This window comes from Haliotis rufescens, unplaced genomic scaffold, assembly GCF_023055435.1.
Source record: "Haliotis rufescens isolate VD_foot unplaced genomic scaffold, xgHalRufe1.0.p SCAF_1, whole genome shotgun sequence".
Lineage (NCBI taxonomy): Eukaryota > Metazoa > Mollusca > Gastropoda > Lepetellida > Haliotidae > Haliotis > Haliotis rufescens.
Genome location: NW_025963779.1, coordinates 33188509 through 33206377, shown reverse-complemented (window position 1 = coordinate 33206377; position 17869 = coordinate 33188509). Strand labels below are relative to the sequence as shown.

The following is a 17869-nucleotide window of genomic DNA, read 5'->3' as shown; positions in this document are numbered from 1 at the left end:
TAGAATCGACCCAGTTTCCTCAACGTTTAACCACAAGGCTACCTCACCGCCCCCTTATTAACTAAAGAATGTATATTCTGTTCACGGTTGGCTGCTTCGTGCCCGTGTCGGGATACGCTGCAAAATCGTCGGATCTGAAGTCCAGCTCTGCTCCGATTACGACCCCATGTGTGTCATCACCTAACCCGTACTCGTGTGTTTCACCACAGCAGACCATGCCACCTGGTACTAGCTGGTTGTAAATATCTACGGTTGCCTGTTAATCTAGTGGTAGAGCGTCCGCCCGTAGAGCGGAAGGTCCGGGGTTCGATTCCCGGCCGCGTCATACCAAAAGACGTCAAAAGATGGTTCTTGTTGTTACCCTGTCTGGCGCTCGGCATTAAGGGGCTAAAACAAGCACTGGTCGGCTCGGAGTCAGTATACTGTGTCTGAGTGGGGTATTCATGGTGAACTGCGGCATGGTATCTCAGTGGGCAAGCACTATAAATCGTCATCAGTCCGGAATAGAACAAGCACACACACACACACACACACACACACACACACACACACACACACACACACACGTGCATGCACGTCGATATATAAGTACAAAATCTTGGACGCGACGTTAAACCCAATTTCACCTCACCTTATCAAATGATGACTCGGTCACTGACTTCATATCTGGACATATTACAGATAGCACAAATAGGCCAGGCGAAGGTTGCACCTGCGTGTACTTAGGGTAAGGATGAACGCAGATACGAAGCTAGCTCATTTAAGCTAATAATAAATATAAGGAAAGTGATATGCACGTGTGATGTATATCGTCTTATATCAAGCAGATGCCCTAAAATAAATGAGTGAGGTTTATAGTGTGACACTTCACATATTGTACCCAAGTGGGGAATCGAACTCAGGTGTGACCAGCGAACGCTCTAACCACCACCATCCAAATGCTTTAAACAGCCTATTGAGTTGATGATGAAGTCTATGGAGGATACAACGCTGGCCCGTTAGGGACCGAGGGAGGGAGGTCCCCGAAAATTCCTGAAAACAATAATCATGCTTCACAACTGTTGCAATGCGTGTTTCTTTAAACTACAAAATACAAAATTTATACTACGCTCATTCCAGTAGCTTGAAATACAATGAGTCTATCAGTTTGAAATACAAGCAATCTATCAACTTTATTCTGAACTGTATTCTAAACCCGTGAATATCCTGGGAAGAATAGGTCTCAAGCAACCCATGCTTGCCGTAAAAGGCGACTATGCTTGTCGTAAAAGGCGACTAACGGGGTCGTGTGGTCAGGCTCGCAGCCTTGGTTGATGCATGTCATCGTATCCCAAATGCATGGATCGATGCTCATGATATCAAACACTGATTATTTACAGACCGCCGCCTTACAGCTGGAATATTGCTGAATGCGGCGTTAAACAACAAACTAACAAACAAACGTCACTAACTTCAACGGTTAAGGACAATTTGTAACAAATGAAAGCAAATATCATCTGAGAAAACAATATGTGAAATGCTGGCCTTCCTTGTACATACAATGAAGAAGGACTTTGAAACCTCTATGCAGGTAAGGTTTAAATTCATCGTCATAAATAAACGGATGAGCAAGTAAGGGATCATACTTTGTGTCCATGACTCATTTTGGCATGTGGCAGTTCATGACCTATATCACCGCAAATACTTCACGGGTTTGTGTACAGTACGTTCCTTCATAACCCGTGAAAAGATACTCTGCAATGTACACGCTATTTTAACCATTAAATCAAACCTCGGTCTGGATCTAGCGAAGTGGAAGCCAGTTCCGACCAATGAGCGCTCAGATTACATTGGCAATATGCAACGCGTATCCCCTGTTCGATCCTCTGCTCTGCGTATAGCTTCAATATCAGTCAACAGTAGAGCTCGTGCACAGGTTTAACTCTGGATTGATTTGGCAACCATCAAAGCCAGCAAACGGTAAATATGAACTTTACTTATTCAACAATAAGCAATTAAATAATATTAAACCTATCCAAGTAAGTAATTGTTATGTAAACACTCCATATAAACATATTAAGCATAAACAACATTGAGATTAAAAGCAGTAGTTTACTGTAGGATTAATGAACACTTACTTCCCTGTGCTTGAAACGGAAGGAGCTAAGGATCCGTCAATTTCATGTTTAATGTGTGTTGCAATAAAGCTTCGTAACCTGAACCACAACTGCCGTGGCATTGCTTGAAATAATCATAATATTGCCGTACTCACTCACTCACTCACTCGAAATATAAGACTAGATAAGAGAAAATACTTGATTCTCTTGACTTTTTTTCGAAACTGAGATATGGATATCATTTTATTCTTTGTGTAGTTTAACATGTATAAAAAAGCAAACTTGATACGATGTAACAAGTGACCACGTCCACTGCGGCTCGATATTTGAAGAGACGCGTCATGTTGACCAATGGCAAGTCACTAAAAGGTATAGCAAAAGCAAAAGTTGAACACCTGTGCAAAACCGAAACCTGAAGTCATTTTTAAGCAATGCTTGAAAAGAGTTAGGAGCCGGCGGGTCATGGCCAACGAGAAGATTTTAACAAGCCATATAACAATTTATATTTCAGATCGCCTGGTCACTATATATTGATGCCAAGAGAAGACAACGGGCTTCCCAGCGGCCATTCAGATCTTCCAGCAATTTCGGAAAATGATGGACAACACTAGTTTCCATGACGACCATGACGCTTACCTACGTGACTATGACGACCGTTACGCACTACAGGTGCTTCCCGCCATCTTGTTTCTTGCCATTCTGACGTTGGTAGGCTTCGTGGGGAACTCGCTCGTCTGTTATGTGTATATTGTGAAGTTTAAACCAAGTCCAACCAACAGTTATATAATAGCCCTGGCAATATTTGATCTCGTCAACTGTAGCATATGCATACCTCATGAAATAGCTGACATGAGATACAGTTACACGTTTGCACAATATGGCTTCTGCAAGGTAATTAGACTAGTCATGGGATTTGTATCGTATGCATCAGGGGCCATAATCCTAACTATAGCAGTGGATAGATATCGGAAAATTTGCCGACCTTTTCAAAGACAGGCGACATGGCTCGTTGCCAAAGTAGCAATCACTGTGTGTTCAGTCATATCTTTGATTCTTGCATCGCCATTTGCTGCTGTGTTCGGTGAAGGGACACGGACCACAAACGATATCCACATCAACGGTTCAGATTGTTCTACAGCAGATGAATACAGCGTGACCATATATCCCAGCATCTACAACGGTACTCAGTTCTTCCTATTTGTTGCTACAACCCTATGTCTTGTTGTCCTCTACAGCCTAATATGGAGACAGATTGTTAGGCACGGGACATTCCTAAACAAGGTCAAAGTCAAGCAGACTATTCACTCAGGCCAACAGATACACACATCCATTGCTGCCTTTAGTGTCCAGCTTGATGCTCCTGAAGGTGTTTGTGCTGTATCTGTATCAGACTCGAAGCCGCCAACTGACGAACTGACGAACCAATACCAAGGAGGTTCTGAAACAGAAGATGCAGTTTCCTCCTCGAAAAGGACGCCTACCGTTTTGGACTCATCCACAGATGCCCGAGCAGCAAGGACACACTCAAACAAACTATTAATGTTCTTTCTGATCACCTTTGTATTTGTACTGAGTTTTCTCCCCCATCTGTCTTTAATGGCGGCCAGATCAGTCAATGAGCATATTTTCAAAGGCATTCAAGGAGCTGGATTAACAGCTTACAATCTGTTTCTGAGATCGTACTTCATCAACAGTGCTGCTAATCCTATTATCTACGCCTGTTGTAATCTGTATTTCCGACAGGAACTTATACTCCTTTGGAGAAAAGTAACATGTAGGCCACAGGGATAGTGTCCGAAGATACAGGATACCTCGCCGTCATTGGAGTTGGTGCTCCTTCTCAAACTGTTCCCCAGTGTTTGTACAATAGAGATAAATAGCATTAAGTTAAACTACTATAAATATTGGTGGTGCTGTTAAAAAGTGGGATGAAGTCATCCAAAGCTGCTTATACTAAACAATGCATATACTGTAAGCATGTGTACACTTGTAAATAGCACATGCTAATTGTCCATTTAATTACACCATATGTATATGAACGTCTTCCGATATATATGTAATATACATATGTCTCTCTGTGTGTGCACACACTTATCCTATAAATTTTGTCTTATCACTGTATACCTTGACCTCTTCATGAAATGGAGGAAATAAAGAAGGTCTACCTATCTATCTATTTCCTTTCCGATCTACGGGGGATTCAGTTCAAACATACCCAATGATGTAACTTCAAAGGATTTTGATGTTTCTTAAATAAATCTTTTAATATTAAAAGCAATATTGTGGTATTTTAATGTGTTTTCGTGATCTCAAGTTTTATAATAGTTATTTATAGTGATATTGTAAAATTGTGTTGATAAATGTAACACTAATTCATTGGATATAAAAGGAGGCGGCAAATGGGATTCAGAAAACATATATGCGTCGGCTATTAAAGTACACAAAGCTGGCTGTTAAACATAGAAGATTTTTGTGTGTGCTCTTGATAGCATGCATTGGGTACCAGGAAGATTCAATTAAGATGAATTCTGGGATTTACAAAAGTACAAAAACTCCCCGCCTGAAGAGTTACCATTATGTTTGTTTGTTTGTAGTTTAACGCCACACTCAGCAATATTCCAGCTATATGGCGGCAATCTCTGAATAATCGTTGACATCATTTGCATCGATCCACGCAATTGGGATGCGATGACATGCGCAACACCAGCTGCTACAAATTTATCTGGATGTTACTCTTCAAGGAATACATTAATGTAGGGAGCCCCTCTCCCAGGATGAGTGCATACATTCTAGTTTGGAACATATCAAAGACCTCACGCACTATTTTGTCCAAAAGTCTTTGCCTGAGAACCAATTTTCTTTCTTTCAGCCTAATGAACAAGGGGTATCCATTTCATTGTGCAGCGGCTGGTGGACTGAATTTCAGCAAAGCTTATATTATGTTAGTATTGAGAACGCGCATGTTGACTGGGAATTAGCTCTTGGGGGAATAAAGGACACAATCGACATCACTGTCCCGGAACGCTTTATGCACAACATGCAAACAGTAAACAACAAATGCACAATGAGCGGAATACCTGCTCTGACAACACAAACACAGCAATGAGCGGACCTTCCAGCTCAGGCGTACAAGAGGTGAGCGGAGCTCCAGCTCACCTCAGGGCGTTTCCTACGAGCGGCACATCCTGCTCGAGGTCGTCCCAACACCAGCACTCGGAATACCAAGCTTTTCTAACACCGCAGTAACTGTGTAATGGTAGCACATATATAGTACTGGACAACAATGGAAATACAATGACGTTGCTCTGGACATGGGACTTCCGGGGGTGACGTACCGACACAACTCAGGGGATGAACAATTAAGGCAATAAATGTCATACTATAAATAACAGTAATTAACGGGAAGTGATAAAGTAGCCCAGTTTGGCTGTCAGTCAATATACAATGAAATGTTGGTGAGGATTAACAACGGGGATTAGCGCCTGAAACGTAATGACAATTAAGTTATGGAGACATGGCTACAGGGTAATTTGCCCTTGGAGTCAAATGTACTGCAGACAATGGTAGTCATAAATCAGTCGCTATGACAGTATCAAACGTGGTGCTTGGTAAATATCTGTGCTTGAGCGACAGTATATGAATATCTGTGAAGTAAATTGGGAGCTTCGGGCCTGGGGCCCATCTGGACTTCAGAATCTCTCACTGCCATACGAGTTGCAGAGTTGTCTGTCAGGCTGACACTGGCGACACGGAACGACAAACACATAGGTTACCCGCCCATCTGGACTTCAGAACCTCTCACTGCCATGCGAGTTGCAGAGTTGACTGTCAGACTGACACTGGCGACACGGAACGACAAACACATAGGTAGCTGCCCATCGGGACTTCAGAACCTCTCACTGCCATGCGAGTTGCAGAGTTGACTGTCAGACTGACACTGGCGACACGAAACGACTAACACATAGGTAGCCGCCCATCTGGACTTCAGAATCTCTCACTGCCATGCGAGTTGTAGAGTTGTCTGTCAGTCTGACACTGGCGACACGGAACGACAAACACATAGGTAGCTGCTCACCTGGACTTCAGACATTTCTCCGCTTGGACACTCGCCCCTTGCAGACGTGTCCTTCCAAGCTCGCTACCCACGCTCAACTATGAGAGACATCGCTCTGTCGCTACCGAGGGAGCTAGTTGCCATCCTGGAGCCCTTGCTGGCTTTCAGGGTTGGGGACTACTCCCTCAGGACTTCCTACAAGTCCAACTCCTCCACCCTCTCCATCTCCTTTGACTTAGGTCAAAGGAAAAGGCCTCTGGTCAAAGCTCCGACCAAGACCAAGCACCACGCCCGGTACAGAAGGCCAGGCCGCCCAAAGTGAAGAAGGCTCCACCAGTCGCCGCCATGGAGATCCATGAGAGCCTACCCACCACCCCTCCGCCCCCAACAGCAGCATTGGAACTCGCTCCCCTCGAACCCAGGGGAGGGGAGGAGCCCTTTCGCACGCCTGTAGGGACAGGACACGGAAGGAAGAAGAGGACGAGGAAAAGTATCTTCTCCCCTGACTCTCCCCCCTCCCTCCCATCACCACCTACAAGCAAGACCAAGGAAACACAGACCGCCATAACACCAGGCCCCTCCCTAAACCCCAGCCAAGTCCAAACCGACCCGGTTCCGGAACCAGTTGTTGAGGAAGACGTCCGTGTCGACCTTGCCCAGAAGGCCAGCCTCATCCTGGAGCAGCACAAGGTCCACCCTAACCCCTGCAACCAGCATGAGAGCGGCAAGGTATACCCAAGCAACCGCCCACGCCCACCCATGGTGCTGGTGCAGTACTGGGGAGAAGAGAGATTTAATCATGAAATCCACAGCTACCAGGATCTCTCGGATTTCCTGGTCGACTGCGATCTTCAAGTCAGCCCCCTCTTTATCACCAACGCCGCCGCCCGCCTCACCACCGCACTGTTCCAAGCTCTCCCTCCAGGGGAGCTTGACCTAGACAGGAGGCTCCTGGCTGGGGAGAAACAGTAAGCTCCAGCTTCCACCACCACACCAGCTCGCCAGCCGACGCCGTGCCTTCCCACGCCTGTCCTTTTAATTAAAAGAAAAGTATATGCTGACTCCAACAAAACTACAAGGTCCGGTTCCAGGCTGGTCCTGTTACGACACTTTCAGCAATATGGGAAACAATATTTCGGCTGGGGGCGCTAACACTAGAATCGACCCCCGTTCTTCAACGTGACGAGTGGCTACAACCACAAGGCTACCTCACCACCCCCTGAAATATACTAACGATTATATGACAGTGTTCTGTTTAAAATGCCGAGAATAAAAGGACTTATAATGTCAGCACTGTGCCCGTACTAGTGGGTTTCACCACAGCACAACATGCCACTTGTTGCCTGCTGGTTGTCCGTTTATCAAATGGTGACAGTGTCTTTCTGAGTTTACTTGTAAACATATTACTGATAGCTGAAATGGGCCAGGTTATGATTGTCCCTGCGTGTTTAGTGGGTGCGGATGGACGCAGCTTAAACTGTTAGTAAATATTAGGAGACTGATATGCACATGTGCTTTATATGGACCTAATATCAAGTAGTTGTACTTTAATGAGCGAGTGAGTTTTACGTCGCTTCAGCAATATTTCAACAATTTCGTGGTGATGTGACACAAGAAATAGGTTTCACATTCTGTCTCCAAGCTGGGAATCAAACTCGGACTGCTTCTACCAGTCCGGATAGACTTGCACGAGTCTCTGCGGCAATAATTATTAGTGGCTTATCCAGACTTGTCTATTATAATGATAGAATTACTACACATCGAGGACTTATCTTTCAGTATAGCCTTGGAGCAAGGCTATAGTCCTGACTTGTTTTGCAGTACTAGCATAGATAACATGAATATCCCACTCAGACACACACACTCAGTACACTGACTCCAAACCGAAACAAATCCTTCTCCTACCCCATAATGCCGAACACAAGGCAGGATAGTGATAGACAACAGAACTCGCTGCTTCAGGTAAACGTTATTCGTTAGCATCTCATTATACAACTGACAAACGATCATCTCCACACACACACACACAATCATTCGAAAAACACTATGACAGCCCACAACACAATCAAGGTAACATTCTATACTTACAACTGTCAACTTTAACACCAGAACTTCCGGAATGAGAGTTATCTCCCTTACATCAATAACAACAAGTACAGCCTTTCAATGTCTTGTGGTATGACGCGGCCAGGGCATCCAACCACTGACTTTCCGTTCACCGGACAGATGCTCTACGTATAAGACCACGAATGCGGTGACGTGTACATTGACAGCCCAAGTGTAAATTGTGCAACACCTGCTTGTGTTTGACTGACATCCCAGATATATATGTGTTTGACTGACATCCCAGATATATAGTTACATGGCAATGTGATAACTAGGTCAAGGCAATGACATGGCCTGTCAATTCCATCAGATTGACGTACATGCATTCCATCAGATTGACGTACAGGCATTCCATCAGATTGACGTACAGGCATTTCATCAGATTGACGTACAGTCATTCCATCAGATTGACGTACAGGCATTTCATCAGATTGACGTACAGTCATTCCATCAGATTGACGTACAGTCATTCCATCAGATTGACGTACAGTCATTCCATCAGATTGACGTACAGACATTCAATCAGACTGAACTACAAGCATTATATCAGTGTTATAGTGCAAACCATTTCAATATTTTTATTTCAAATTGTGCAAACCATTTCAATACTTTTATTTCACATTTCATTTATCTAAATACCTAACTGGTTCAATATGTTTCCAAGTGCACCGAAATTCTATGCCCTTTGTCTGTTTAATAGATTCAGCAAACATTCTGCGTATCCCCTCTTATCATAAGCCCCTCCGGGCAGGACCCTTAATCTCCAGCGCTATCTATAAATTTTTATTAACACCTCCTAACGTCGCCGGATCTTACGTATATACATACACGTGGGACAATGACCTTGCCACACGTTACGTAATACCTCGCTCTACAAAACCCGACTGACATGGTCTGTCAGGGAGACAGCCTGGAGACAGCCAGAAGGTAAGTGACAGAACGGTTCTCCCACCCGGGAAGATTGGCCACTCGGTCCCGGTGTGCGTTCTGTCACGTTATTATCAACATGTACCTTTTCGACTTATTCCAAACCATCAACAATAAACATGGCTGCTGCCGTCTTAAACTTCACCCCTGAGTTCTGTCTTCCGTCATCACCCTGAGCTACCATCCGAGGGCCGAAACTTACGCCCTTGGACATCAGCTTAAACTACAAGCATTCTATCACGTTGAATTGAATTGTATAAGCTTCTAAAATATGCAGCCTTAAACACGAGCATTCTATCTTCAACCATGCCGTTTTAATAGGTAGGAGTATTCAAGATAGACCAGAGAAGTATGATGCCGACAACAAGGCAAGTTTCTTATGCCCAAGTCCGGGTGAGTAAAGAGTTATTTCATGTCATGCTGACGCATCGCAACTGACAAAAGTACCTGGAACATAGCTGAAAATACGTTATAACACAAGAAATGTTTCTTGAAACCTCACCGACAGTTTGATCTGTCAACATGTCAAATTGCTCTTAAAAATATGGCATATGTTTGAGTGAGTGAGTGAGTACATTAACTGTCGTCTTGGCTGACAGATTATGAAGCACTTTTCAAAATATGAAAATTTAAGCGACAAAACCATTTCCATATTAATCATAAGTCATCTCTACTAAAAGCAGATCCCGACCAAAGTACGATTCCAGTAATACCTAGAATTTAATTAAACACCCCTGGTTTTGCGACCGTATCTCTACACCATTCGCGTGAAGCCTGAGCTATGGTGGAGAATTAAATATGTTGTGTAAGAAGAGACTCTTGACTAATAAACCAACAGAGAATGATAAAAATGTTCACTATTTTGATTGCAGAAATAACACAGTTGCGATAATACTGCAATTTAGCATAATTGATAACTACGAAAACTATGTATCTGGGAAGTTCCATGATCAGGTATGACCGACCATTTCTGTCCCAAAACGTTCATTGTTATCCTACAATGTTAATCACAGTGTTTCTGTGTCTCCAAACCCGCATGTTCCCATCTGTAACGTGCAGCAGAAATCTGCTTTCATCAGACTAATGGATCCATCGCCACGTCCTACTCCAACTACGTCGAGTCATAAACCAAGGCAATCGAAGTTCCTGAGGCTGAGCAGTTAACAAGGGACGTCTGATGACTCTTCATGACTTCAAACCAAATGATTCTAGCTGGTGTCAGACAGTTCTGGTTGACATATGCCTTTTGGGAAGCCATTGTTCTTTCAGAGACTTTACTCGTAGCAAAGTGTTGTCGCCTCACAAGACGTGCTAGAGCCCTTTCTTCCTTTCCAGTTGTCTTTCGTGGTGGCCCTTGTCCTGGGTGGTCCTTTGCTACACGTGTCTGTCGGTGTTTTCTTACGAGTCTTCTGATGATGATATGGTCAGAGCCACGTTCACGTCCAATGGCTCTGTATTACATACCTGTGTCATGCATGTCAATAATTTGCCAACGGTGAACCTCTGACAGATTCCTACTTGCCATGGTTACATTTGATGAAACTCGAGGCTATCATGCTTCATGTTCATATGTCTTTTTGTTGGGCGACAGTCAGTTATTGTCAGGACTATACTCGAAAACGACAGCCATTACCAGTTTAGTAGTCCTATAATATGCTTAGTTGGCCTTGTCTGGCGTTTTGGAAGATACTTCATCATGATGGGACTCCTCGAATCCCAGAACAAGAAGGACATAAACTTTTCAGCTGATGGGAAAGTCGCGATATCGTGGATTCATTGGATCATCTCTGGTGTTGCTGATTTGACAGACCTTCCAGGATTGGGGTCGTCTTCAAGACTCTCATTTCCCGCTTCTTTATGGTGGCAGAGGAAAGGGCATACTTCTCTAGTGTTGTACTCGCATCTTCATGGATGGATGTTGGTATGACGTGCCTTTTCTGCAAATACTTGATCACTGAAAGTTTATCAAGAGCCTTGTTTATTTCACTGACTTGTCACAGCATAATGATTTGCAAAGTTATGTGGATATAACTCTAGATCATCATGTAAGGCCAACAACCAAGGATGGCACTATTACGCAAATCCGTCTATGTGAAACTTAGAACTTATCAGTCAACCCTCGTATTCCCACACCACACAGTTGCCTTTGATCAGCTAACTAAGACGAGCGCTTTGAAGGAATCCCTTATCAAAGGCTAAAATGACCAGTTTCTTTACCACCATGACCACGAAAGGTAAACAATGTTATTTACCACCTATTTCTTGCCCAATGTGAATATCAATAAAAAATATTGTTTTAAGGGAACACCAAGTTTGAAACTACAAGCTTACACAGGACTTTGTGTATTGTGTTTAATGTTAAATTTATGTGTTGCACCGAGTTGTCCATTCTTGAATCTCATTAAAATAAGATATTTTACTCAGATTAGATACCTGAACGAGTGAGTGAGTGAGTGAGGTGGGTTTAATGCCGCTTTAAACAGTATTACAGTCATATCGCAGCATGTAAGCTTAATGTGGGAGGAGTGAGTAAGTGAGTGAGTGAGTGAGTATGGTTTTACGCCGCTTTTAGCAATATTCCATTAATATCACGGCGGGGGACACCAGAAATGGGCTTCACACATTGTACCCATGTCGGGAATCGAACCCGGGTCTTCGGTGTGACGAGCGAACGCTTTTACCACTAGGCTACCCGACCACCCCCCTAATGTGGGAGGAAAGCCCGAAGTGACACAGGTCTCAGACGTTTACCACTTCGGTGAAACCCACGAGCACGTTATGGTGCTGACAAACCTAGAAACATAAACGGGGCAAACCGGGATTCGACCCAACAATCATAAGTTTTTGGCGAATCGCGGCGCCTTAGACGACTGGACGACTCGTGCCACACACCCCCTCCCCCCATTGTAATATTACACCAGGTTATACAGTTGATCATTCTGTTATTCAAATGTTCTCAGTAAAATTAAGGGTTGAGGATATTGGAAATCCAACACATCCTTATTATACAAAGAGGAATACGTGAAGCAAGTTAGAGATTTATTACACAAACGTTTAATATGCACAGGATAAAAATTACATTGAAATAATAAATGATTCGGAATGGGAATTAATGGTAAGTCATTCTTTGTTTTTGGAGACTTTTTTCATTATTATTTATATATACTGAACCGCAAAAGAAACGTCACCCTGGATAGATATATGAGAAACGGTTTTGTTACCATATTTGTCCAAACTCTGTAAACATACTTTGAGACATATTAAAGATGAAACTTGGCAAAACTGATCATCAAGGTTGAAACTAAAGTGTCAAATGTTAAAGTGAAACACAACACTAGTCTCTGAGAAAATGGCATTACAAGTCGTGTATCTCGTGTGTCCGCCATGTGCATTAATGACTGTCGTGCAACGTCGATACATGGAATGGATGAGGCGGTTAATGAAGGCACTTGAGCCCACACTCTGAGGAACGCCTGACGCAGTTCAGCTGCAGTTGTCGGCCTTGGTCGGACGTCAATCAGCCGTCTGTGAATCTCGTCCCACAGGTGCTCAATTGGATTTAAATCGGGACTGAAGACAGGCCACTGCATGGTTTCGATGCCATTCTGCTGGAGGAAGTTTCTTGTTGCTCTCGCAGTGTGGGCACGGGCGTTATGATGCTGAAACTCGTGGTTGCGGCGACGTGCCAAATGAGGTATGGCGTGTGGTCTCAAGACTTGATCAATGTACCGAGCTGCTGTGACACCATTGCCTCTCCCTGGACCAATGTTCTGGAAGACCACAGGGCCGACCCTCTGAGCAAGACCAATTCCACCCCACACCATGATGCTCGGACCACCCCATGAGTCTCTCTCAACAGCACAAGCATCTGAATAACGTTTCCCACGGCGTCGCCAGACTCTCTGCCATCTGCCGTTGAGATACAGTAACGGCTCTCGTCTGAGAAGAGGACTCCACTGCTAGTGGCGCCAATGCTGGTGCTGTTTTGCCCACTGAAGACAGTCCCGGCGATGACGTGGGATCAGAATGGGTCCTCGGTGAGGCCTGTGACAGTGTAGGTGTCTGCTCGTCAATCGTCGACACAACGGTGTCCGCACTAATGTGTCGCTGGTGTGTCCCCATGGTCTGTCGAGCAGTTTCCGCAGCAATAACAAAGCGATCTTGAAGATGCTGTCGCACAATCTGACGATCCTGACGTCGGATGGTGACCCTTGGTCTTCTGTAGTGTTGATGGTCTGGTACCGTTGCTGGAGCCTTTATATGGTCCTTAAGTGGACTTGAAATGCATTGGCTATTTGCCGGGCGGTTTGTCCAGCTTGCAAACGTCCAAGGGCTTGGTGTCGCTGGTTTCTTGTCAATCTTGGCATGTGGTAGCAATTCAATAACGAATGAATGTTATCCAATCTGGGTGGATTTTTATAGGGCAAGAAATGGGGAAACACAAGTGCATTTCAATTTGCACGGAACTCACGTGCATCGGGTTACCATGGCCGTTGCCGTGATGCGTTTGGGCGATCGTTTTTATTGTCATCTGCTAATAAAATGTTAAATTTTAGAAACTTTGACAAAAATTACCCAGATATTTAAATGACAACTTTTCATGCAATGTTACTTGGGGTGAGATTTCTTTTGTTGTTTAGTAAATTATACATTTATATACAGCAGGTATCCAGGTACAAGTATCTGCTCAAATGTGGTTTTATTTGCTCCCCGACCAGTGGAGTCCAGTTATCATTCTCAAATCCCTGGGGAGTATACAACCCAAGGTGACACTTGTGTTTCGGGTGTATGTAGGTATTCTTGTTTTCACCATCTGGTCGTCTACCATCTGACGAGTGGGTTCTTTTGAATGCACAGGATGTATGTACTATACACTTGGGGTAGTGACAACATTGTAAATACCTGTAAACATTGTTGGTCCCAAGGCTGAATAACAACCCAGTTACAAGCGAGATACGATCTCAACACCTGGCGCTTGCTAGCATGGCGTTTTTGACCGCTTGCCCACTCCGCCTCTTTGTAAAAAAGGCAAATCAATTTCTTTGGGTTCACTGAAACATACATTATCCACGGACGTATATATACGTCTTTGCATTATCACAAATGACACTTGACCCTTACATTTCTAGTTCAGGCGGGTAAATCAGTGAAAGGGAATTGGCTATTTGATGATTATTGAACAATATCAAATCATCGATATACATGAACTTTCTGGCCATATTCCCGTGTTTTGATTTTGCCAATTCGAGCAGAAACTCCGATTCATAACCATTTAGAAACAGATCAGAAACAGATAAATGCATTGTTCTCAAAATTTCGCATAGATGTTATTTTGAGGAAGTCCAGCATTTCTCATGATGTTTTCTCATTAAAATTCAGCTGACATTTGCTTTCATTTCTGACAAATTTTCCTTTATTCCTTGAAGATAGTGATGTAACCATACCCATGATCATTACGTTCGTGACAAATGCCCTATAGATCGGGGAATGACGGTTTTTCGAAACCAGTTACAGTATCAAAGTTATATATCGATTCAAGTATCAAACAAGAAGGTAGGACATTGAAACCACTATTTAACTATAGTTTCAAGTCAAAAGCACAACTTCCGATTCGTATGAATGAAAAAACTGAACAAGGAAGGGAGCATGGTATTCATGAAATATATTTGCATTTGATATTGCATAAACTATTTCATCATAGACACATCACCTAAACGGTTTTATTGGTTGAACGTAGTCTAGTGAAGTATCCCAGACCCTCTGATAACGACAGAATGCTCTCTGATGAAAATGATTTCGTGCATGCATGTAATTATGGATTAAACTGACACTCATCAAACGGTAAATATGAACTTTCCTTTTTCAACACTAAGCAACAAAATAGAATAAATACAATCTAAGCGACTGTGGTGTTGATTGTGAAACACCACCCGTAAACATGTCAACATAACATACAAACATTAAGATAAAACTGAACTTCTGTAGGATGAACGACCGGGTTACCCAAAACGTATTTCCTCATCATGCTTGACACCCTAGAGACAAAGGGACCAGTCATGTAATATTCTGTTAATATTCTGTTTGTATTCTATGTGGAGGGGCGTGGGATATCTGCTCAAAGAAATACATATTCTTCCTCTGACATGGGGATTCAAACAATCTTCTTTGGACACCGCAACAAATTATGTTAATATTAAGACAATCCAGCATGTCCAGTGGATGATTTATTCATTTATTTGGACATTCTTGTTAATTCATACGTCCTGCATGGAAACTTCCTGACCTGAACAAATATTTTCTCATATGACTGCCTTCCATTCTTTAAGTGTTCGAGCTGTGGAGGGCCCCCCTCAAATAGTTTGGTACCCTGAAAATGCTGAAACAAAGTGATTGGTATGATGAAACCAAAAGGTTGAATACCTATGCAAAAACCAAACTCGAAGTCATGATTAAACATTGCTATTCTCTTGCATTGACGATTATATCTAATTAAAAATAGGAGTGGAAGGGTCATGACAAACGAGATGGTAATTTGAACAAGACTATAACAATGTATATTTCAGGTCGCCTGGTCATTATTGATGTCAAGAGGAGAGGGCGGTCTTTCCATTGGCCATCCACTTATTTCAGCAATCTCTAGAGATGATGGACAACACTAGTTTCCATGACGACCATGACGCTTACCTTCGTGACTATGACGACCGTTACGCAGAACAGACTCTTCCTGTGATCTTATTTCTTACCATTCTGACGCTGGTAGGCTTCGTGGGGAACTCGCTCGTCTGTTATGTGTATATTGTGAAGTTTAAACCAAGTCCAACCAACAGTTATATAATAGCCCTGGCAATATTTGATTTCGTCAACTGTAGCATATGCATACCTCATGAAATAGCTGACATGAGATACAGTTACACGTTTGCACAATATGGCTTCTGCAAGGTAATTAGACTAGTCATGGGATTTGTATCGTATGCATCAGGGGCCATAATCCTAACTATAGCAGTGGATAGATATCGGAAAATTTGCCGACCTTTTCAAAGACAGGCGACATGGCTCGTTGCCAAAGTAGCAATCACTGTGTGTTCAGTCATATCTTTGATTCTTGCATCGCCAATTGCTGCTGTGTTCGGTGAAAGGACACTGACCACAAACGATATCCACATCAACGGTTCAGATTGTTCTACAGCAGATGAATACAGCGTGACCGTATATCCCAGCATCTACAACGGTACTCAGTTCTTCCTATTTGTTGCTACAACCCTATGTCTTGTTGTCCTCTACAGCCTAATATGGAGACAGATTGTTAGGCAAGGGACATTCCTAAACAAGTTCAAAGCCAAGCAGACTATTCACTCAGGCCAACAGATACACACATCCATTGCTGCCTTTAGTGTCCAGCTTGATGCTCCTGAAGGTGTTTGTGCTGTATCTGTATCAGACTCGAAGCCGCCAACTGACGAACTGACGAACCAATACCAAGGAGGGTCTGATACAGAAGATGGAGTATGCTCATCGAAAAGGACGTCTACCGTTTTGGACTCATCTGCAGATGCCCGAGCAGCAAGGAAGCTGAGTACACGCTCATCCTCAAGAAAGGACAAACGGCCAGATAAGACACTGTTTATTTTGTGGTTGATCTCCTTTGTATTTGTACTGAGCTTTCTCCCCAATCTGTCTTTGATGGCGATCAGAGCAGTCCATAAGCAAATGTTTGTAGGCATTCAAGGAGCTGGATTGATAATCTACAATCTGTTCCTGAGGTCGCATTTTATCAACAGTGCCATCAATCCAATCATCTACGGCTTTTGGAATATGTATTTCCGACGGGAACTTATATTCCTGTGGAGAAAAGTAACACGTAGGCTATAGGAATAGCGACCGAGGCTACATTATACTTCACCGTCATTGGACATTGAAATGTACATTAGAACAAGATAGAGTTGGTGCTCCTTCTCAAACCGATCTCCTACTGTATGTTTTCCATCCATATTTAAAAAGGAACATCAAGAGCCGAGCAATCGATATTCTGAGGTATCTAAAAGCTTACGCTGGACATGCTCGATGTTCAGAGAAAGAAAATTGCATGACTTGAAAGGCTGATTGAAATAATAATATGTCTCAATCTCAATAAGTCTGTGACACATTTCAGCGTAAATCATACATGTTTTAAATTGAGCAAATTCAAATTCTGTTTTATGTGAGTTTAAAATTTAAAGTCGTATCGGGGTTATATACGTGTCCTGGCCTGAAAGCATCCTTAATGACTGCTATACGTTATCCTCTGTTCTTAAATAAAACAGATATAATACATTTAAGATTTGGGAAAGAAATGAATTTGCAACCACGTGATCACTACCATGTTTGAAAGTTGTATACTTGTGCGAAAAAGAAGCAAATTTATGATTTTCAAAGATAAGATGTTTCAGATACCCATCACCCGTATAATACGGGAACAAACTTAACAACTTTTTTTAATCAAGTTTTGAATCAAATCATGTGTTTTTAAAGTAAAACCATATAGAAGTGTTTTTTTCAATTTGAAATTGAAGAACCAGTTCTTGGTAGGGAGCAGTTGTTTAAGTTCCAAGCGGAAGACCCAGGACTCAAAATTCTTGCCAATAGGTTCTATTAGAAACCTACTCATCTGTCCTTGATTCGCATGCGTTAAGGCAGGTTTTTATGCGAT

At 42.9% G+C, this 17869-nt stretch overlaps 2 protein-coding genes across 2 annotated transcripts; both read left to right on the top strand.

Moving 5' to 3' along the window:
* Positions 1-1525: 1525 nt before the first annotated feature.
* Positions 1526-4306, top strand: LOC124139430 (orexin receptor type 2-like). The gene is made up of 2 exons (XM_046506473.2): positions 1526-1959; positions 2608-4306. The coding sequence occupies exon 2, from the start codon at positions 2691-2693 to the stop codon at positions 3885-3887; it is 1197 nt and encodes a 398-aa protein (XP_046362429.2). The 5' UTR covers positions 1526-1959; positions 2608-2690; the 3' UTR covers positions 3888-4306.
* An 11519-nt stretch (positions 4307-15825) lies between these two features.
* LOC124139523 (orexin receptor type 2-like) lies at positions 15826-17052 on the top strand. Its single transcript, XM_046506647.2, has one exon. The coding sequence runs from the start codon at positions 15826-15828 to the stop codon at positions 17050-17052; it is 1227 nt and encodes a 408-aa protein (XP_046362603.2).
* The last annotated feature ends 817 nt before the right edge of the window (positions 17053-17869 follow it).

Coding starts and splice junctions, on each gene's coding strand:
- LOC124139523 (XM_046506647.2), top strand. CDS start 15,826: ATGATGGACAACACTAGTTTCCATGACGACCATGACGCTTACCTTCGT.
- LOC124139430 (XM_046506473.2), top strand. CDS start 2,691: ATGATGGACAACACTAGTTTCCATGACGACCATGACGCTTACCTACGT.